Source organism: Harpia harpyja, chromosome 1 (genome assembly GCF_026419915.1).
Source record: "Harpia harpyja isolate bHarHar1 chromosome 1, bHarHar1 primary haplotype, whole genome shotgun sequence".
NCBI classification, from domain to species: domain Eukaryota; kingdom Metazoa; phylum Chordata; class Aves; order Accipitriformes; family Accipitridae; genus Harpia; species Harpia harpyja.
Window position 1 is genome coordinate 93614137 of NC_068940.1, and position 23911 is coordinate 93638047.

At 38.0% G+C, this 23911-nt stretch overlaps 1 protein-coding gene across 2 annotated transcripts in view; it reads right to left on the reverse strand.

Moving 5' to 3' along the window:
* The window catches only part of PARD3 (par-3 family cell polarity regulator), a 464571-nt gene that overhangs the window by 14143 nt on the left and 426517 nt on the right, over positions 1 to 23911 (reverse strand). For both annotated transcript variants that reach the window (XM_052805974.1, XM_052805967.1), the window contains exon 23: positions 1160 to 1280. In XM_052805974.1, the coding sequence (XP_052661934.1) occupies positions 1160 to 1280 (121 nt within the window). The remainder of the gene's footprint in view (positions 1 to 1159; positions 1281 to 23911) is intronic.

Sequence of the window (23911 nt, forward strand, 5' to 3'; positions counted from 1 at the left end):
CAATTGCAGAGAAGGTTAGAGGTTTTCTAACATGGGAAAAGAGAAGCCTGTATACTGATACAGTATGTTAAGCAGTGTTAGGTCATTTAGGGATACATTTACCTTTGTTCCTCTCCATGCTGCATGTCAAAAATACCACAGGTTCAAATTGGTGAGTTTAAGATGGACAAGGACACAAAGACCCAACAAAATTCAAAAAATCTTCTATATCCACCACAATAGGCAAACAAAGATGACATACGCATTATGATGTTACCTAGGTTGTTCTCAGTGACTTCATACACACAGATGTGGATCTTTGGCTATTTCCACCTTGGTCTCATGTGTATCGTAATGCTAAGTAACAATAACCCATCACCTACACCCACTTCAGAGGAAGCTGTGAGAGATTCTACTGCTGTCATCATACAGCTCCCGCTTTTTTGGGAATGCAAGCAGATTTTTCACTGTCTTTATTGTGGAATTTTAAACAAAAATACAATAAAATACTTGTCCCATTTTTAAAGGATCCTAATTTAGGATACATAATTGATTAAAAAGCAACACTGATTCATTCAATTACGTTAAACAAGATAAGCACGTGGATTTACATAATTGTATCACATCGTTAGATCAGATTGAACAGGATTTAAATGATCAATTAGGACATATATCTTGAGACAGAACTGTCTCGGCTAATATAAGTGGCAAAGGGGTACTATTGTGAAGCATGCTATTATGCATATCTCTCCTTTTTTACTGTGAAAATACATAGCTCTTCCTCTTAAGGAAAAGAACTAATCACAGTGATACTGCTTCAGAGAAAATACCATTTAGAAGGTTACATGTTATCTCTAAGTTATTTATCGTTAGTATGTGTTTTATTCTGATTTTCCTAGAAAATTTCAGAATAATTGATATCGCCTCTGAGGCAAAATATCCAAGTAGTAACTCACAGAGTCAAGGTCTAAACACAGAGTAAATAATGCTATATGCACACAGGAGAGATGGCTGAAGTTTAAAAGTGAAATAAACATCAATGAACCAAAAATAGGGACAACAGAAAGGGCACAAGTGTGGAGGCAGAGGACCCTGCGTCCCTGTCGGTCTGCTCCCGACCGGCCTGGGGACAGTGGGAGTCAGCCAGCCTTTCCAGGTTTGACAGGCTCCATACACTTACCCACGGCTGCTCAAAACTGTAAGTACGTCTCCTGTCTTCCACGTCCTCATCTTGCTTTGCTTGCTGAAACTCTTGTCTCAGGCGCTGTATCCGGTCATGATTGTTAGGGGTTGATCTGTTGCTAAAAGAGGGGAGGATGGAAATGATCAATATACTTGGGAACTGCCATCTGTGACTGTAATTTCTTAGCACGGGACTGCTACTACAGTGCACGAGTACAGACTTAAAAATAATTTCCAAGCATTTAGTACAAAGATCTTTGGTTTTTTAAAGATGAATAATGCTGTTTGACTTATAAAGAAACTTCAGATGGTTTAAGGATAAGATGAATAAGGCTATTTCTAAAAATCATCAAAAGTTGCTGGCATCTTTTCAGTATACGTTACTCCTAGAAATGAAGAGGAATGGATGCGCTAGTGTCAGACTTAACATAGAGGGAAATTAAGAGAAAAGTCCTAATGATCTCTGCTACTGAATAAACATGAAAGATACTTTTTCTCAATCAATAAACTGTAGTACTGTCAGATCTTTATTCACATCAAATTCATTACAATGTCTGAAGGCCCTACCTATATAAAATTTGATTATTTTCCCCAATCAATAAGAGCCTGTCATCCCTTAGTTCTGTTTTTAACAAGTCTTTTAAACTGATCAGCCTGAAAGCATTAAAAGGCTTGGAGGCCAGTAGAAAGCAATCCATTTGACAGTGCCATACACAGGCACACATTCAGGCAGCAGACTGGTGCTGGCTGATGCCCTGCAGACATCAGGGGAGGGCTGGGGAGGGCTCAGCCCTGGACGTGCCGCTACTGACCAGCACACCCAGAACCTTGCATTCTTCAAAAGCATCCGTTTTTCCACAACGCCTGTTGCAGGTAATCTGCTCTCCATAGCACAGATTTATGTGAAACCATAATGAAATATGCACAGGAATGGCTTATTTCACAGGGCAGAGGGAAAGTGGATATTTATTAATCTCGTTGCCGTTTTCCCAGCTGTGCGGCTCGTACCTGATCCCTACAACGCCCACCGTATTTCAAACATGTTCATGTGGGAATCACAGGAAGCCTGACAAACAAATATGTTATATCAAGACTAACCATAAGCATTTTAATCTCTTCTTATGGCCTTCTTAAACCCTGCATTTCGTTGTTTATTTCAAAAGAGCTGATGAGGAATGGTCAGCTATTACTTTGCTTCAAAAGAGAAATCTGCAGGGAGACAACGGAAAGCAATTCAATAGATTCCTGTTCTTGGATGCAGGGTACAATAAACATAGTGAATTTATATCCCATGTCTTCTCTCATATGAAAAGAGACGATTCTGGAGTCCATTTGTGACTGTTTTCCGTGCCTTTTGGGACTCGTAGGTGCAGTGGATTGGAGGCTGTAGGTGTTTGAGACGTTACCTCCCACTCTTTTCAGTGCCATTAAATGGAGCTTATCAGTGCTTGGTTGGCCAAAAAGAAAAAAATAGCATGGTTCTAGCAAAGGCTAATTTTTTAAGAGGTTTGGGGGTTTTTTCCTTTTCTTTGAGACCAAAGGCAAAGGAAAGGAAGGAATTTAGGGAAGTGTTTTCTTTGATTTTTTTGCAAATGGGAGCTTTAAGAAATGCTTTATTTGTAGGGTAGGTCAACTTCTATGTGCAAATTGCCATTTTGAAAAGTACAATTAAAAGAAAGTTTTATTTAGAACAGGTGGAAATGAAATATTGTGGCATTTTCAAAATTTCCACTTCATTGTAGGTGTGTTGCTAATTCTATTTCCTTAATTCAACTTAATTTGTGAAACAGCTTATCTCCATTTGCAGTTTTATGTTATGTAAATTTATTCCTTATTGTCTAATTCTGCCCAGCTTTACTATACAACCACTTGTTTTTTCCCATGTATTGCTATACACTGCACATTTTAAATGCAATCAGCACAATCCAGTACAAGACATACAAAATACTTTTAAATGGTCTGTTGATTTTTAAAACTGGTATTGTTAATCTGACAAACAAGTAGTCCAATACTTTCTACACAGACAGTGTTTTCTGTAAGATAAATTGCACTTAAATGTAGCAAAATACTTTAAGTATTAGTATATCAGGTATAAGAACATATGCTTGAAAGAGAAATGTCATTGAACTTTGGTGCAAAATTACTAGAAAAGTGCCATACGTAAACACCCTGAAGTACTCAAAATGATCAGTAAATAATCAGCCTTCATTAATCAAGGTTGTTTCAAACTCTAAGGGATCACAATGCAAAAGTGAGACTGGAGCAGTTATCCAATGGTAAAGAAAAACAGAAGGTAAACCCCAGAAGTACTGAACTAAACCCTGTAAGGAACAGACATACTCTACTAGCCCCAAAATGGGCTACTGGAGGGATTATTACAGACCTGAGGACTTCTGCACATTTTGTGATTGTTATTCATTAAAACAATTACATCAACAGAGGAATAGCAAGCAAATGCATAGTGTCCATGCCATGAAATCAAAATGTATGTCTCCTCCCAAACAGCAAATGCATGAATTTGACACCCTTTACACTGCAGAGATGGAACAACAAGGACAAGGAGGATACTGGGATTTATGATTAACTTGTCTCCAGACCTAGGAAGAACTTATTCTAATGACAGAGAAAACAAAAAAAGAAAAGTCAAGCTGATTTAAGAAAAGTTATTCAAAGTTATTAAAAGGTTTGATAATGGCAGAGAAGATAAATCTTTTAACAATATTTCTATTTTATCTGAAAAGCAAGGGACATGACCCAAATTTAGAAAATTGCAAAACAAGTGAATTATAAAAAAGGACTATTTCATATAAAAGAAAGAGCTAAATTAAAAGACAAAACCACTTCTGTATCTACTCAAATTTCTTTGTGCTCAAAAAGTCTGTGAGGCACAGAAAGTGAGGTCAAGTCAGCGGTTTTATAATAATAAAAAAAATTAAACATTTTTATTTAGAAGAGGAAAAGTGAAAAGGTAGGCAGCTAAAGAGGGACTAAGATACTTTTAAGAAGATTATTTGAGGGCTTAGACTGTATCTCACATTGGCTTCCTTTCGTTTCCATTTTCTTCTCAACCTTGTTCTGATTCTCTAGGTTAAATTATTCAGCTGCCCTAACTTTTGCACCAGCGAAGGCTTGCACATCTCCATCCTGGCCTGTCATGCTGTCTCCCATTTCTTTTCATGCCTCCCTTCATCCAGTTAATTTTACTATCAGTGTTTTTTCACTATGTTTTTTATGTCTCCCACTGCACTCTGAGAACACTTGGTACACCTGCTTGATAACTCATTCAACTCCCAGCCAACAATTAATACTTCCAGAAGGAGGGAAAAGTAAAAATCATAATCACAATAAAAAACTGTCACGAATAAAATTTTGGAGTGCAAACCTAAAAGTGCAGACCTAACTTTATTCCTTTTCAGGTCCTGAGATGTTCTATCTACAACTCTTTATGTAAGTCACATCATTATCCCTCGAGACAGACCTAAACAAATTATATCCAGTGTGAGGAGTCCTTAGCCAGTCTAAAGCAAAATGAATTTTGACGTATTGGATGAATTCATCCAAGAAAGGTAGGGTCATATCAACAGACAACTAGGATGCAGGGCTGCAGGTGTTCCTGCTGCTTAAATTGCCTTTTGACTTTTGCAGATGTATGGCGCAAGTCCTCAGAAGTTTAATTAAATGCACCATGTTTTGTTTGAGTTCTTCATTCAAATTAACTGAAAATCTGAAGGCAAATCACCTCCAAGAATTCAGGACCACAAGCGAAAAGGAAGGAGTCCAAAGTTTATTGAAGATTTGACCTATGCTAGTTTTAAACTTTTTAGCAAAACTGGAATTACAGCTCGCTACAGTAACCTCAGCTTGCCCAGACAGCCCTTCCCTATGCCTACTCAATAACAGGCTGTCTGTGAACTTAGGGAAGACAATTAGCACCTCCTAGCATCGGATGCAAGTGATGTTCTTCTTTCAAAGTGCTGTCATTATTAAGTGTTAAAAGAAATAAAGGAAAGGCTTTTAGGGCCAAAGCTAACCTGGGTTGCAGAGCCGCTGGGCCTCCTTGTATCACATGTCTACTTGGCACCCCGTTGCCTTCCCTCTGCAGATGGCACATTTCACAATCAACTATTTTGTGAGCGCTGCTTTAAAACACACACCCGCCAGCATGGGCTAAAAATGCAACTGTAAGCAAGGCTTAGATAGGCCAGAGCTGTCACACATTTCCAGAAACAAGCAGCTGCAGCAATGACCATCAGAGTCTCAGATCATTAAGCAATGTCTCAGTGTGATGTCATGTGCTGATGTACAGAGTTGTAATCCTTTCAAAACAGACAGATTTTCAGTGTGATAAAGCAGATACAAACATGCTACTGAACAGGGATGACTAAAGCTTTAGAAAAAAAAAAATTATTGGCCTGAAAAAGCATGGAAAAGGGTCTTAACAACATCACCAGGCAGTTGCAACATGACTAGAATAACCAAAAGGTTAGTAAACAAACAGTGTTCTTTACACCTTGAAATCTTTTAACACAGATTGGAGCTGCCAGGAACTCACTGGCCTGACTGGCTGCTTAGATCTCTGGATAGCAGTTATAAAACACAGATGGGTTCTTATTTACTTCAAGCTGGCAAATAACTATCACCTATTTGTATAGAATAAATTCCTTTCCATTTGGACAGATTACTTGTGTCATATTTAAAATCAAGAGCTGAATTTTAATCTACCTGTGTCTACAGGTAGAGAGGAGCAGAAAAAGAGTTTATTTCCATCCCATTGTGGATTAACAATGTCCTCTCTCTGGTGGCTGTGCCTTAGTTGGCAGCACCCACCCTTGCCAAAGTTCAGAACTAGCTGCGTGTCTACAAAATCAGCCTATTTCTTCATGGCTTGAGCAGGATGAAAACAGCCCAACAGAAAGCAGAGTGTTTATAATCTAATAGAAAAGCTTCTGCTACTTTTAATGAAACTTGAGCATCCTCTTGCCATGGTGCTTACTCCAAGCAGATGGATTTGTCTGTTTCGGATGGCCCTTGAGGGTGGATAAACAGAAACTGTCAAGTTGTTGCAAAAAGCCATGGACGTAAAATAAAATGAAAGTATGCCCTTTACCAGGCTTAAAGTTAGCACCATACTCCAATGCACAGCCTGCTAGTCTGTTCACTTTAAACAGAATTGTTAATTGTCAGTGACACAGATGACTGTGCCCACACACCGCTGGGTTGATGAGGGCTGAGCAGTGGCAGAGTTTGCACTGTCTCCTTCCTGCCACCAGCTTGCCAGAGGAGGTTGGTCTTTTCCAATTATTTTTTTCTGTGGTTTATTTTTTGACATCTAAATACCAGTCCTCGAGCTTACATTAGTGTAACCATTTTTGGCTGGTCCTCTCCTTCCAGTGTGCCCTACACACGGTCCTTCTCTGAGACACCATGGAATAGCTTTTCTGCAAACACATGGATATTAACATATACAGACATGGTACACAAACAGGAGCAACCACGGCCAGCGTCATATAAAATTGCTGCTGCATGATTACAGAATTGCTATAGTCAGTCTGAGAAAAAAAATCAGCTGAGCAAGAGGTCAAATTTGTTAGACTACAAATGTACTTGTAACATGGTGCAGCTATAACCTGGAAGGAGGCATAGAAAGGTTTATCCTACACTGCTTTTGTTTTTCTTAAGTGTCAAAGAATTTATTGGGAATAAGGCATTAAAAGGTGGGGGAGGGGTGTAAAAAAAACCCCCAAATGTATCAATTACAAAACTGCAAATAAAAATAGCTTCTCTGCACAAGCTTCATTAAGTTTTATCAGCTAATATCTTGGGGTTTTACACTCAAACCACAGGTCATAAATTCACAGTAAATCCCCCATATGTTCACCAAACACCTGAATTCAATTTCTCTTCTAGTTGTAAGAAACAGAATGCGCCGCTCAAATTAATTATGCATGCAAAGTTAGTTTCTAACAAGGGCAGCTTCTTGCATGCTGAAGGGTATACATCCTATCTGAATATTTTTCCCCCGGATCTCTTTCAATCTTGACTTATTTCTACTATTCACAAGGTTATAAAAATCTTTCTCTCTTGCCATTTCATATTTGCTAAATTACTACAGAGCATTATACATCCTTTAAAGTCTGCAGTTTCTAAAGGCAGCTAAATTCAGGGATTGGCTTAATGTGACAGGCAAGATCTAACATGTTACCTGTACACATACCTACACACTTCAGCATATTAATTCCATCAAAACAAGGACTTAAAAGCTAGGATTTATGTCAATATATATGCATGTGATATCAGCTTATCAGGAAGTTTTCTGTCATTTCCAGTTTACCTTCACAGTGGTAGTCATCAACTCCAATACCACAAAGAAGTTATGCAAGTCCCCAAACGCACTCGCTTTCTTCAGTGAAAGAAATTAATTTCCAAATTTTGACATCGTGATTTGTTGATCATTTCACACCAATTTCAACAGAGTAAATCATTAAAAATCAGAAACATACATCTCTATTCTCTGGGTTAAAAAGGTAGTCTCAAATACTCTTAATTCGGCACTGGCTTCTGATGCCATGGCCATAAACAATGTGGAGAGCTGGAGCTGTTAGGAAGGTCACTTCACCACAACAGTCTCTTCAAACTCTCCAGACTAGATTTCACTTCGAGTCCCTCTGTGGCCCTTCTGTAGCAGGGCCATCATTTTACAACCAGTGAAATCTGAAGAATGCACCCAAGACCCTTTTTATTGCCACCATCACTCTTCCTTATTAGCCTGTCAGAGCCTGCACACCGGAGACAGAAATCCAGTCTTACTTTTCAGGGGAGTTCTTCTACTAAAAAGAAGAGTCGAGATTTTAGGAGCTTGCTATAAACATCTGAAAACAGATACTCAGCTACTGGGTCATCATGCAGTCTAAGCCTTACTTTGGAGCTGTTAGATTTTGCAGGTATAAGCCAAGCCAATTTTCAGCCACACACAACTTGTTACAGCCATTGTCATAGGGTATTGCATTTTCCAAGTTAAAAAAAGAAAAAAGAACCTAAAAGAAAATACATGACATCTAACTGTGAATTTCTTATGAAGGTGTTAAGGAAATGGCAGAAATACACATACAAATATTTAATAAATCATGGAAAAAGAAAATAAAATTACTGGCAATCAAGCAAAGGAGAAATTTGCATTTTTGATCCTAAATGAAATACAAAATTACTTCAAAGGCAGGTGGGGAGAAGTGGGCTCTGACCTTTTAAGTATCTTCCTATCCTAACTGCAACAGACAATGACGGCTCCAGGGCTGTTAGGTCTGATGAACATCCACAATTAGGCATCACAGGCTATTTTGTGTCAACACCAGGAGGATTGCCTGGCACAGTAATACAAAGACATTTAACAAAGACCACAGAAAAGAAATCCTCTCCTGGACCTAGCTGGCCACTCCTGTGCCAGCAGAAGGGATCATTGGAGAGATCCCTAGTGGGCTTCAGGCCATGTCAGACCTTCGTCTCTGTTTAAGCTAATCCTGCTGCTTTGCTGGAAGCTATTCAGGGAGATGTCCCTCTAATCTCCTCTCCGGATGAGACGTGGGGGCAGAAATCTTCAGCAGAGGGGCAGCAACAAGCAGCTAGGGAGCAGTCCCTTCTTAAAGCACCGCAGCTATTTGCAAAAAGGAACATCTGTCCATAGCCAACACCACCTGTGTAGCATGAATGTTGTTACGTAGGTACAACCCAGCTCACTCTAGCACATCTTGCACGACTCAGCTACTGCCATGTGGTGACACTATATTTTACAGTATAAAATCTGCTTCAGAGCCCAACTCTAGCCAACAGGACAGTGGAGAAAAGCCCTGTGTCTTTTCATGGGAGGATTCTAGAGGCATAAAAAAATAGAAAAAAAAAAGATCTGGATTGTACCACTTGATTTGAAGGATTCATCAAAAGTGAGTAATATTTTATTCAAATAATGCATTATTACACTGTTTGCAAATGGTGAAATTTAACTCTGTTTCAATGAAAAAAGAACTTCTTTAAAAGGTATTTAGGTCTTGCTTACTGCATTGACATAAGTTATACTGGAACCCCCAAAAATATTTTATGTTGTTTTATTTCTCTTTAACGACAGAAAATACTTAGGAAATAGGTGTCAGGGTGTTGCAACTAGCAAAACACAAGAGAGCATTTTTGACTCTTGTGGACACTTGCCCTCACTAACAATGACATCTTATTTTAAAGTAAGAATAAAACTACAGTATCAAGCAGTACATCGCTAGACAAACAGTGAGATATAGACAAAGACATCTCTTTAAAATGCCCAAACATTTAAAAAGATAATACATTATGCAAAGTTCACATGGCTTCCACAGTCCTTACCAGCCACTAACATAATATAGCATAATTATTTCTGTTCTTTGACAGAAGGGCTATTGCATTATAAATCTCCAAATAACATTTTGATTGATTTTATGTTATATCTTACTCTAACTATAGGCTAATTTCCAAGTGCAATATGAGAATTTGCCCATTAAAAACAAACAAAAATGACTGGCCTAAGGATACCAAGGCTAGGTTAAAGCTTCACATGGTTTCCGAAACCTGAAACTGAGAGAGACTCCCTCTGCTAGAAGCATCAGCAGTAGTTCAGAAATTCTATATAAAACACAAAGAAATGTGGAATGATTGTTTTATTTTTGGCACTAAATAATCTGCAACCTCTAACTTTAATTCTGAGCTTACTGTTAAGCATTTCATCATTTAGTGCCAGTGCACGCAGTTTCCCATATGACTCAACCAAGAAAAAACAAAAATCAAAGCTATGATTGATTACTTGAATTGGTGCCTAAATTCACATGGCTGTTACCTTCTTATGAAGTTGATCACTAAGATTTATACCGATTAGCACAAAAACTAATTAAGATTTTTAATTAAAAATTATTTGCATATGGAGATTAAAAAAATCTCAATATGATATTTTGCAAAACAACTGATTTCTGGATAAATCCTTTCAGCATTTTATTGTAAAGATGAAGATTTTAATAAATGGATGTTTTAATCATATTTTACCACCACACTGTCTTGATTAACTTTAAAACTAGAAATTGCCATAAATTTACAGTTATATTCAAAAAAATAATGAATCCCAGGCAAGGACAGCCAAGAACAGCACTTACCTTTTACCCAGAAAATTCAGTTGGTTATTTAGTGAGTCAGCTGGAACATGACTTTTACTACTTAAGATATTTTCAAGTTATTTCACCTATTTTTCCTCTTGGAAATGTTGAAAATGTCTTTTCCTCAGGATCTTTTTCAGACGTACTGTGCAGGATGCTCAGTAATTGCTGAGGGACTTGCTATGTTTTGAAACACTGGATTAGAAATCCTGAATTCTAATATTTTTTGTTGTTGGGCTGCTTAGTCTCAACCCAAGCACAGATTTCAGATAGATACCCCAAAGTGTGTATTTCTCTTGCTCCTGAAGAAATACAACATTTACTTGTAACACCACTTCAGTGGTTTACCAAGACAATTATCCTGATAAAGGCTATAGGAAAGCAAATTTATTTACCAGGAGAAGGTATGGTGGGATTTTTCTCAACCAATTTTAATCATCTAAAAGGCAGACATGTAGTTAAAACTACCCATCTAGACTCTTTGTAGGGGAACTACAGAGAAATAGGTTACTCCAGAGGGCAATTCACAGCACCTGCCTTAGGATGCAATTACTTACCCTCCAGAGCTCATTACTTTTTTTCATTGACAAAGAAGAGTAGAGGGATGAGCTCAGGCTTAGATGGGTAGCTTTAGACAACTATATTAGGGCAGATGAATCCCACTCTAGATGGTTAACGTGGGCTCAAGGTAGGTGAAAAGTGAATCATCCTAAGAAAATCTAGTACTAGGAATGCCTGGTAGAACATGATGGTCAACTGGCATGGCAGTATAATCCAACAGTTTAATCCTTAGGCAGAAAAATTAATTAGAATAAAATTGTCTAAGTCACTCGGCCTCTCTGTGTTTGTGTTAACATATCGACAAATGGACAATAGCCGCCTTTAAGAAGTGGGTTTTGAGATCCTGTATAAAGTCTATACAACGACCAATTCTCATTAACTTCACTATAATTTTAATTATACTTTACAGAGTACACTATACTACTGTTTGTAATTCTCCTTTACAGAAAAAAACCCTAAGATTTTTAGTTTCTGAAACATACAGAAGGGTATAGCCATGCCTAAGATAAGCCAAGGATTGTGACATAACGGCTTCTGTGGTTAAGATCTCCTCGGTATAGTTAATTTGTCTCTCAACTTTCACGTTACTTCAGCAAATGCTATGCAAATGCTATAAGGTTTTCTTGAGTAACATAACCGCCATATGTTTTTTAGTAAACAGAAAGAAATGAAATATGTATAACAAGTAATTCCACTCAGTACGTCAAATTTATTTTGCATGATACTGGCATTACATTACAAAGTTATAATGGTATTATTTCATGTTGTTATTCTTGTAGTCTTAGGTTGATAATGTTTCATTTTGGCACCATAATAGTGTCTCCAGGGATTTTGATGACAATGTGTTTTGACATCATGTTAAAATATATCCAAACTGATATCACTTTATTTTGTCATCATTACCTAGTTTCAGTTGGATTTCTAAGATACTGCTTTATTCTGACATCTTTAATTAGGAAGATTTCAGTCCAAGTGGCAAGCACTAAAAAAAAGTTTTGAAGATGTTAAGCATGGCTGTGTAGCATGCATTACTGCTGTTCAACCTTGTACTGGCTAGATATCCCAAAATGTAACGGATTAGTCACATGGTACAGATCCTCAGTCAGATCATAAAAACATGAAAATGCTTTTCCTTCTAGAGCATGATAATAAATTTAATAAATTGTACTGTAATTCTATTTCAGACACTTCAGGCAGGAGGCCCAGCAGCAAAAACGCTGCCGCAAACCAGAACCTTCTGCTGCCGTTGGAGCGTCTGACGTGTGCTTGCTTCATGACTCCCTGTATAGAAACCAGAAATTATTTCCTGAATGCTATTAAAAAAGTGAGATTTCTAATTCATAAGCTTCACTGAAATGGAAATTGCTACATATGTGATTCTAACTAAAGAACAGCAATGCCAGTTCCCATACAGAGCTCTGAAATGCAATGCCGGGCTTGAGCCTTAACTAGCTGTCTAGACCCATTGAATCCAACCGAGCTTTGAGAGTTTATGGGCATCTGAAGATCTGACCAAGAGTTTTGAAAAGGTTTTAGGGGAAGAAATAATGAATAATTTTGAGCTCTAAGCTTCTTGTTAGCAGTATGAAATTCAAGGACTGATTCTGAAACAATTTGCTATAGAAGTGATGTGGTGAGTTATCCCTGGGCTACCAGAAAGATGCATGTCGTACCAATTTGAACATGTCCACTTACAGCAATATCACTCAGTTTCTTCTTTTTGTTATTTACTAGTTCTTCATTCTTTCTCTACAATGAATTAAAGAGCAGCTCCAGGGAAATCAACACATTACACGTACTAAGATGTATAGTTATTCAGCACAGCAGCCCAAGTTCTACTTACTAAAATGATTGCTGATAAAATCTCTAATTTTAAACATTAATGCATAAGTTTTCTCTGCCATTCAAATCTGATCAAAGAGATTAAAGAATTTCTTCTTTTCCCCCACTCTCCTAAAGCATAATACTTAATAGAAATTGCTTGTATTATCTTATTTCGGAGAGCAGGCTAGAACTGAGACAATCCCTTGATCCCTGTTCATGAATAAAGCATTTAATGGACTGCACTTGTCAAAGGACACACTAAGCATTTGATCTATACAGTAAACAAATGTCTATGAAAAACAACACCCGAAACCAAAAATTTGCCATTGTTACTCATTATTTAAGATATTTTCCTTTTCTTCCTCTCTTATTTCAAGATTAAGACTCTGAAGGCATTGCTGGGATGACAGAATCACATTGAGATGAAAACAGAATTTTTTAAACAACTGATGGCAGCAATTTATATTCCAGGGAAACAGCTAATAAGTCCACCTAAAGTTCATACGTAACTGCTCTCCAGTAAAAGGAATTAATTGTTACAACACCAGAAAATGTATAATTATTAAACAAATGACAGAAGGCTAAGTTGTACCCTGACATTCTAACTGTCTCCACACCTTCTTTAAGAGTTTGCTTTGGGTATTTCCAGCAAAGAGGAACCCCTGCCAGCAGAAGAAAATGAAGCTACAGAACAGTGAGCCTGCATAACTATGAACCCAGTTGACCTGAAGAATTGGATACATACCTACAAAATGCTCTTTCATGCTCCCAAAAGACAAGATGAAATATTACAAGCAAGTAACTGCAACGATTAACAGAAGCAATACTGCAGAGCCAGTTCCATTTAATGCAAATTATAGACTTGTTTCTACTGGCATTGACCATTCTTCACTAGCCAAAAAAACAAGTAGGCTGAACTGAGAGGCCTATTATAGAAGACTATGTTATTTTTAACAAATATATTTATTAAAAAAAAGTATTAAAACAATTTTTTCTACCCCTTGAGTTTAAAAGCTCAGTGTATCTTCCTCAGTTACCAAAAAAATAAGAATTGCAATTAATTTTTTTTTTTAATCTTTTTCAATACAATGAGCCTTATTAATGCAATGAGCTGTTAAGTGGCAGACTAATGAAACATCAGCACAAAACTGCACTGGTATTTATGATTAATCTCTGAAATAAACTCATAGCGTAGTATTGTCTCTGTAATTAAAGGGTTATATTGTAACAGGTCACATCATTGTATTTTTTGTCACGTGTGACTGCCATGATCCTGTAAAGAGGGCAGCGATAGAAGTCATTGCACATCACTTGTGTAAGCACTAGCCTTCTCCAAAAATGACTTCTCCCCTACAAAAGTTAACAGAAACTCCATGAGTATCCATGGAAATTTTCAAAATGAGCTAAGGCAAGACATGGCTTCCAGAGAGCAGTTTATATTGCTGTGCTTCTAACTCAGACGAAGTTCAGTTCCCATGAATTTTCCCATTTCAGCTGCACAGTAATTTGCTTTTCAGGGAAACCAAAACCAGGAATTAGAGGCTATGTAAGAAAAGAATGACAAATATCCTTAGGAAGCAGGATCCACAAAGATCTGATTTTGCCGCTCTTTTGCTATTTACTTCTTATTATTTTTGCCAGATTTCTGCATCATTAAGCACTACTCAAATAGCAGGACCCTATCTCCAGCAGACACTGCACAGACTGCCTACAACCAGCCCTTAACCAAAGATTTTACAGTTTAAGAACAGGTTTGCTCTTGCACAATGGAGCACACACACATTTGTGAAATGGTCCTTTTCCCCACAACAAATGCATGCAGCAGGTGGTCAGCTCAGTGCCCACATCTCCACTGACTGCAAAGGGAGCCAAGCTATACAGGACTACACTGGAGACACCTAAAACCAGATGAATTGAGTATCAGAGCAGACTTCTAAAGTCAGAGCACCTGAATGAGCAAAATCACCTTACAAATGATACTTGGAGAAATTCTGTGGGATTTAGGTATCATCCAAACTTATGGAGAGGGCCACGTCAAAGATGGTCACTAGGTTAGGAGCTGATTAGCACGCAAGATTATCTACAATGATTCTGAAAAGAGCTGGCAGAAAACATTGTGAGTGGAATAACTACAAACTCCTTTTTCCTATGTAGACGTCAAGCAGATGCTAAATATCCATCAGGATTGTAAAAAGGAGAATCCTGCAAGAGCCCCTTCAGCCCCTCCCCATCTTCGCAGTAGGCAATACTGACTCCAGCCATGCCTACACACAATGGAAAGGGGAGTCAAGGAAGTCAGAGCAGTTGGGGACAGCCTTCATTTGCATCATTTTTACTGTACTTTGAGTAAGAGACAACATAGAAGCATGAGCAGCTCCCCAAAACCATTCTGGGGATTTTTTTTAACCAAACAACATTATTTTAAGCCATTGGCACAAATAAAATAACTAATAATGTCACGACTCACGTAAGGCCTCCTCCTTTCATTCTCCTGTTGGCTGAACCCAAGACAACCAAAGACAGAGACACAAGTCTGGTTATCTGATTACATTTAAGCAACTATACTTCCCCTTATCCTGTACAGGTAATTGCTTCTTTTGCAAGGGCTGTAAAAGCCTGAATTGAGAGAACAATGCAACTCATTAGCTCATGGTACTTATTTAAAATAAACCAAATGGCATGTCTTATATTACAGCTATGGCTCTATTACTAGTGCCCAATTCAGGTCGCATTTTTCCAGCTCTATCACTCCTAGTAAATTACTTGCACTTGATGTAGAGCAGGCATAAAATGAGCAGAAAACAAAACTTCGGCCATTTTAATTTAAATTCTCATAATGGCAGGTCAAATTTATGTGAACTCTTTGGTGAATTGGTTCCTTTATTGGTACCCAGTTTAATTCAAATCAGAGTCTTCTACAGAAGATTAATTAAATATTAATCAAAAGTCCAGGGCTGTCTAAGTTTCTGTTCCATTAACCTAAATGTGACTCCACACAGAACCACAATGCCTCTCCCCCTCCCCCATTTTAGAGAAGGCTTTTAGGTTTTTTTCCGTTATGGTGCAACTCCTTGTAAATGCAGACATGCTATTTGCAGTGTATATTTAAAGGTCATGATTCTTTTTCCTTTTCCAATTAAAGCTGCTCTTAATCACAATTAAGCTTTCAAGAAACAATTAACAGAAGTCAAAACTTTTCTCCATCAATATGTTTAAGAGATGTACAGTGTGTACCCTCTATTACCACTGGTGTCACTGAACTAATTATGTGATGTTAAGGTTCACCTTCTCGGGTGTAAATTTTGGTTTGAGTTGACACTAAAAAGAAACATCAATTTATTAGGAAATAAAACTTGTTCTGCAGTAATGGAACAGCTGTGTATATAAATTTATTGCGGCTTAATGTTCTCACACATAAAGCAATTAGAGCTTTCTGACAGACAGACCTGCTAAGTATAGTACAGAGCATATAGTAATATGCAGTTACAGGCACAACATATTTAAGAGTGATCATATATATTCTGTACAGTAATATCCATTTCTCAAGCCTCTCCAACCCTAGATATGTTCTTAATTAATTAACATAAACGTATCCTTATAGTCATGTGAAATTTTCCTCCTCTGTGGAGGAACCTTTTCATGCCATGTCATTTTACTCATGACACCTCTTGTGCAAAATTTGGCTTCTCCTTCTGCAGGAATAGATACAGCCTAGTTCCTTTAGGCAGGCTTAATTTTTTTCCATACAAAGGACAATGAAGACAATAATGTTGTCATCAGTTTACTTAAAAAAAAATCCAAAAGTAAAACCATATACACGGTGTTTGAGATAAGCACCTTTATTTCTAGAACCATAAAGTACGAACTCGTGAAATAAACTGCGTTCATCTAGCATCATTTTCCCTCATCACCTGCTCTTGGCTAACTTTAGTTGCCTTCAAATAGCTTCCAGGATATTTTTCCTTCTTTCCTATCTTTCCTACAGGACAATTATATTTAACTTAAGCTAAGGACTGTGGTTTTGAGGATATTGATCAGCAAGACTAGCAATGGAAACTGAGCATTATGGAGCAGTGGTGTTCCAGACTAATGGTATATGATACCTTTTCTAATCTTGGAAGCTTGGGAAATATTAGATCTTAAAACAAGGATACACAGGTAACTGAGATGATAATTTTCCAGTTGACAGACTAAACAGACTACATGGAGTTTTCCAAAAGACAGTTCTGAAAAAAAAAAATCAGAATTTCATTATATGTAGTGGTACAAACATAATATTTGCTTTTACTTCAGAAACTCCTAGGGGACTTCCTTTTCATTTAATAGCTCAAAGCCAGTCCATGCCAAATTTTGTCACATTTACTCATGAGCAAACACATATACGTTATACAATACCTGAAACTCTTCCTGTGTTTTAATACATTTATATTATGTCTGCCTTTATATGTACACCTATCAGCTAACTGATGTGATGCTCACATCAGTTAATTGGAATTTCACTATCATCTGTGACACCGGGGAAGCGTAATTTCTTAAATCTTTAGTTAGAGGATTAAATTAAATGACTGGGACATTATTGTTGTAAAATAACTGCATGACTTTTTTAGGCTAGGATTCTCAAAAAAGTCTAAGACAACTGCAGTGTCTTTCACACTTGGTTTGAACGGATGTAAGTGTTGGCTGCTGTGGAGAAGTTCTGTCCTCTGCAGCTGAACGTTCCCGTCTCAACCTTCGAGCCAGAAAGCATTTATGAAGTCACACAGCTATCCAAATCAAGGACCTGAATGAAAAACCTTATTTTTTTCTTTCTTTTCTATTCTCCTCTTCTACAGGATTTGCTTTCAGGAAGATAAGCTCCCTGATCCCTCTGTGAGCACTAGCACTGGCAGGGACATGTGACATGGGGCACAGGAGAAGGCAGGAGTCTGGCTTTTTCAATGGAAACTGGTCCCTATGGTATCCCATGCCCGCTGCATGTCAACAGAAAGGGGGTGGTACTTAACTCCTCTGGCAACCTTAAGTAAGCCAGGGTTAAGGTAGAAGAGGAACCTAAGAAAGTAACTCTGCAGTGAAACTCTGGAAGCCCACTTGGTCACATGAGGAAGACAAATCAGTCGTGAGATGTTCAGAGTCCATCTCAAATTGAAACATTAACAACAATTAAAACAGAGATTTACGAACAAGGAATATAGATAGGCATGTACTTTTTACACATATTTTATATAGTTTAGAATGATGCGGTTATCCTTCTCTGCCGCAACAGCAGCATGAAACCTCCTCTAAAAAGAGCGAAACTGCACAGCAATATAGGTAACAACTGGAGCTTCTATGGTGCCATTATCATTATGTCATCAGAAACACATGACAACTGGTACCAAGACAACCAGCATTTTCACTTCACTGTCTTTTCTGTTTTTGTCTTTGAGATGTGACACAGGTCAGCAAATCTGAGCACAGAGCAGAAGCTAGGAATTCCTAATTCTGACAACTTTGGAAAAGCTATTCTTAACCTGTCTCTGCTGCAGCTTTAGGAACCACTATCTGAAAAATCCAACAATATTTAACTTCATTGGAGGGGTGATCTAAAGACTAATGCTTCTGGAAGAACCCTGAAGATAAAAAGTGTCAACAACTTAACTATTCTCTGTTGTGACATACTTGCAGCATACAAATTGAAAATAACTGGCAAAAAATTATGTTATTTTCAGTATTGTTGTTATAAGCAAATTTTGAGCTACTACTGAAATTTAAATCCCTTACAAAAAGACCCTTCCCATAAATGAAACCATTTCTGCAGGTACAGACTATTTAGTTCGGTGAATAATTTATTCTTAAAAAACTTCTTAAAAAGTACACCCTATCTCCTGTTTCTTTCATGATATGCATAAAAAGCTAAATTATGGAGCAATGGTGGGGTTTTTGTTGTTTCTCTTTTTTTTTTTTAAAAGCATCACCTATCCACCACACTAGATTCCTTTCCACTGTGCTGACAGCTGTTTCCCAGGTAACCAACCCAGCTAGAAGTTGACTTCAAGCAGTGTATGGGAACCAGCAGTCACACCCCTGCATTTTCATGTTTTGAGGAGTGCTTTTTAACTGCTGCATTGTCCCCAGTGCCCCTGGCAGTCCACAGGAGCTGGGAGTATCCAGCAAGTAATGGAATAAAGCTTATCAGCAGTCAAAAAATACCAGCTAAGGGTGATTTTATATACAGAATGGTAAATGCCATTGGCAGTTGGAAATTAAAATTATCCTCAGTGGTAAACCAGCAGGATTAGACTTCACATGAGCTGTCACCTTTTATGGGTTTTGCCTGCTTCTTCCCTTTTCCATTAGGGAACTGGGACAAAAGCAGCAGGTATTTTGCTGCTTCTTTCCATAATCAGGAATCATTGTCCCGCCAATTTCTGAAAGCATCTGTTTAATACACCTTACTTGATAAATCAGATCTCATCTGCTGTCAGTCAGCATTCTTCTGGATTTCATGGTCATTGCAGTACATAAAATTCTAGTCATTTTTTGTCCATCTTTCTTTGCGCTATGTATTAATTGAAAACTGAATTATTCTACAAGGCACTGGCTACACTTGAAGGTATCTCATAGCTCTCTGTTGTTCTGTGTTTGGGCACTTACTTTTTAGATCCATGCTATCTGATGCTGCAGTGTAAAGAGCTGACAGAGAAGATTATATATTGAACAGGGCACTAAAGGAGTAGGATTTACCCTATAAGCATACAGGTTTTTGGTTTTTGGTTTTTTTTTTTAAGATAATTAAAAAGCTGTATGTTTGGGAAATTCAATGCCAGATGTAAGTGGGTAGTATTGCTGATCAGTCAATTCCTAATAATGCCTGTTATCGAAAAACTGTTGAGCTTAGGTAGGTTTATTTTTATGAGCAGAGGAACAGACTTCTTTTGGTTCCCCACCCCCGCACCCCCTAGAGACTCAAGCATTACTACTGCCTTTTTATTATGTTGGAGTGTGGGGTTACAGATCCAACAAATGGGAGGATCTCAACAATTAAGGAGGAAATGCACAATGCCATACATGTGTGAGCATATGCACACCCTCCCTGCAACATGGGAAGACAGCTGAAAGTCTTGGACAAACACTGCTCTCCTCTGTTTCAAAATAAAATCAGGCTTTGGTGTGTAGAACACCAAGTTAATTGCTCACACTGTGCTCGACTGTTCAGATATTCAGCCATCCTAGAATTTCCTATTCCTAAATTAATTTCAGACACTGCTTTTTTCCACTGTTAACACAATGGTCCCTTAGAGTTAGCTGCAATTTAATTTTCTTGTTCTCCTAGTACTCTGGATCTGACTGTGCTGTGTCTTTCCACTGTCCAAATATACCTGATTTTAAAATTGACTGTCTTTTCCCTTCGATATTCCATGAAAGACAGACCGACTACTTTCCATAGTAAAATAAATGTCATCACAACTGTTCTAGTTCCATCCAGCAAGATTCAATGGTGCCTCTTACCTAAACAAGCATATCTAGCAAATAATCTATGATGCTCTCAATTTCCTGCTTTGCCACAAGCCCTGAGGTCAGACCTCCTCAGATGGAGTCCAAGAAGCAAACAGCAATGAATGGAATTAGCCTGCCTTGCGGTTTCTTAGTGCGTGTGGATGAACATACCCCAGCACATTGCGAATCTGGCCCATTTCCCTGTAGAACACAGCGATTTTGTGAGAGCCAGTCACCGCCACCCCACAGCAGTACAAATAGGAGCAGTGTGTGGAAGAGAAGATGAGAAACTCTTTCTTCTTTACATCCTCATGTGGGCATGCAAGAGGGCAGAATACTATGTATTTCAGTACAGTATCACTGCCTCTTCATCCAACCTCAATTATGTTGGTTTTAATAATTTAAGGGAATTTCTTTTACATAATCCAATCAAGTTTCTTAAAATTACATTGTATTAATAATACATTACATTGAGGCTTACATGGACAGACATATGTACCATTTTCCTAAAGATAGTGCTTTCAATATATCTCCTACCTCTGAAATATGCACGGGAGGTTACTGATTTCTAAAACCAGTTAAAAATTGGAATTTCTATGGGATAAAAAATTCAGATTGGGGTGAAAAGTCAAAATACTAAATTCTTCCATGAAAGAAGCAGCTATGGAAAAAACTGTGATGCAGAAATGGTGAAAAATAATGTTCTAAAATTATCTACCAAAATGAAATACTTCATTATTCCTTAAATCAAAATGTTCATTTCAGTTCACCTGAACTGTACGTGTTCCATTTGGGATCACTTCAAAAAACACCTGTGCTCTCCCAAATTGCTACAGGCTCTTATGGACTGCAACTGAAGTGCTTTATGCTGCTGTTCTCCAATATAGGTTGGATTTTTTCATTGAAACAAGGTATTTCATGATGTACGCCACAAAAATTCAACCAGAAGTAAGAATATATTGCCTCATGAAAGACAACGTCCAGTAATGAGTTGCCACAGAAGATGATATCAATGCTACTTGGCGATATTGAAATGAAAAAAAATTGTTTAACAAATTAAAAAATTTTATTGTGGACTGAATTGCCTAACCTGCAATAACATGTTGCAATTACATCTTCATAATGAAATACTTTTAATATGGAAAAATTAAAACTTATATTTTAGGCAGTTCCAATGATTTACTAAACTTTGTTCATCAACAAATTTTATCATAAAAGAATTAAATTTTAAATACTAAAAAAGAATGTGAGAAATGGAAACAAAATATTTTATTTCTCATTTGTACAACTATGTGGAAGCCGTATGAAAATCTGTTGGAAAAGCACACACTTTCAGTACTGCTGGCCAAAAAAACCCCAACCTTCAGAAGTAATGGACAATTTATGCTTTCTGAAATTAGCTACAACAGAGTAATTGCTGGGTAAGGCATACAACACTTTACAGACTGTTCTTCCTCAGAACAAGATCCTGAGGCTGCTGTAAAAGGTGCAATCTTCTGCAATCATTTCTGGTGCTCAAAGCAATTACTTTTCAATGGGAAAAGCAAGCAGGAGAACAACAGCATCCAAGAGCAGAGTTCACTAGTTTGTAAACCTTGACCCTTCATATCATTCATTTACTGACCAAGTAGGTAAAAGGAGTGTGTTATGATTAAATTACTACAATCCTCATTTTAGATGGCATGGAGCACCACGAGGCTGGTGTCTGGTAAGCAGGATTTAAAGAATAAACTTGTTTAAAATCTGATCCCTTCACAAGGACTTTTCACTCCTCTGTTCCAACAAGGTGAGTGTTTCGTACAAGTAAAAAGCATGTAAGGGAGATGAGGAACAAGAAAGAAATGCTGCGCCTCCCCCCTTGTTCTCCAGCAGCAAGCTAAGGGCAGCTGAGACGGAGGGGGGGGAGGCAGAACCGATTAAGAGCGCTCGTGGGAAGCCTGGGAGAGGCAGGTGCTGCTGCTGCTGCTGCTGCTGCTGCTGCTGCAACAGTGTTTAAAGTCAGGAAAAGATGCTGCTGAGTAAGAACATATGGTAATAGAGCAAATTTGTTGGATGGAATGTATATTTTTCCCCTGCTTACTCCCTCTCAAATAAAGGCTTTGGTTTTATGTGTCAGAGACTTTAAACAATAATAGGCCACTGCAGGAGGCAAATGTTAACGACAGTAGTATGAAATAGCTGTTCCTGAGTAAAAGGAAAGGATTTCTAGGGGGTTTAGGCTATTACTGCACGCCAATACACACACCTGCTCTTCATGCATTAGATCCATGTTTTTGCATTCCATGGCATCCGACCACCTGCCTTCTGCAGGAAAAAAGTCAATGGAGCTGGGAAATTCCTAGCAGTGTTGTAGGATGCTGGGGAGAGGGAGTGGGGAGGAGGAGAGCACAGCAGTGAAAATAGATTGAGCATTCCTCGATAGTGTTTTAGCTGGTGTATAAGTAGGAAAGGTATTATCCAAGACATGTCTGCCTCTCAGCTCTTATTTTCTTCTGCAGATCAACTAGGAAAGAAATAAAGAGGAGTGTGGAGAACTCATGTGGGAGAAAGCAATTTTTGGAAGAGTAAATTTAAATTAGAGGAGAGCTAAGGGAACTTCAAGGGGGGAGGAAGAGGAACAAACATATGTTTATGGAGATGTCAGGAGATTTAAAGGCTGATGAAGTACTTATGCACAAATCTGAAGGGGAAAAGGAGAATAGGATAATAAAAATGTGACAGTATCACTGGAGAAAACACTGGGAAAAGATGGAGAAAAGAATGGGGTTTAGAAAATCTGTAATGAAACAAAGACCTTCAAAGGGGCAATGGAAACCAAGTAATAATGGTGAGGATCACCTCACTTGAATTTTAGACATCTGAATTTAAATGTCTGAGTAAAAGCTTGCCACTTTTTAATCTAGGGAGAGAAATCAGTATACAGAGATAATGAATTATAGCTGTAAAACTTGCTGTAGACACCTAAGGATCCTAGAGTACATGCCCTCTAGAGAGCCTTCTTTCTTTCTACTGGATATAAAGGGACTTCAACCAAAGTTGAACTTGTACATGCCAAAATACAGAAAGGACTGCCACACTACAAGAATGAGACTAGGAAGGTGAAGACCAATATTTTAACTGAGGGAGGACCAGACACAGGCAAGTGAAGGAAGAAGTAGAAAGCAGGCAAAACCACAATGAGAATGAGAAGAAAACCTGGAGAAATCACACAAGTGTGCAGAGAAGGAAAAGTCACTGGAGGAAATAAATCTTGGGGAGCGGAGTGCTAGTAGAAAGTTTGTTTCATTCAACTTTTGAGTACACAGTGAAATAACAAAAGTTTGACCTCTGAGATCATAGCCTTTACACTTGGAAATACAGCGTCCCTCTGGTTTTAGTCTGAAAACTTAGTAGGTGCACAAAGGTAGTTTTGCCTTTACAGGAGGTGAACGTCTCACTACAGCACAGGACTGGAAGGTCAGCAAAATCCACCAATCCCTGCTCCCTGTAGCCTCAGGCTTAACAAGACTGCACTTCAGAAGAGTCCTCCTTTTCCACCCTCTTGCTGGGGACAGCTCAAAAGCTACAAAATGCTCTAAAAAAAAAATTAAAACTCTCAGTAAGCAAGACAATAAAAGTGTAAGAAGCTCATTGTGTGATGAAAAGAGAGACTACAGGCATCACCAAGACTTAGGCTACATGAAATGCCTAGATGGGTCTTCTGAGGACTACATTTCACATTATAAAGA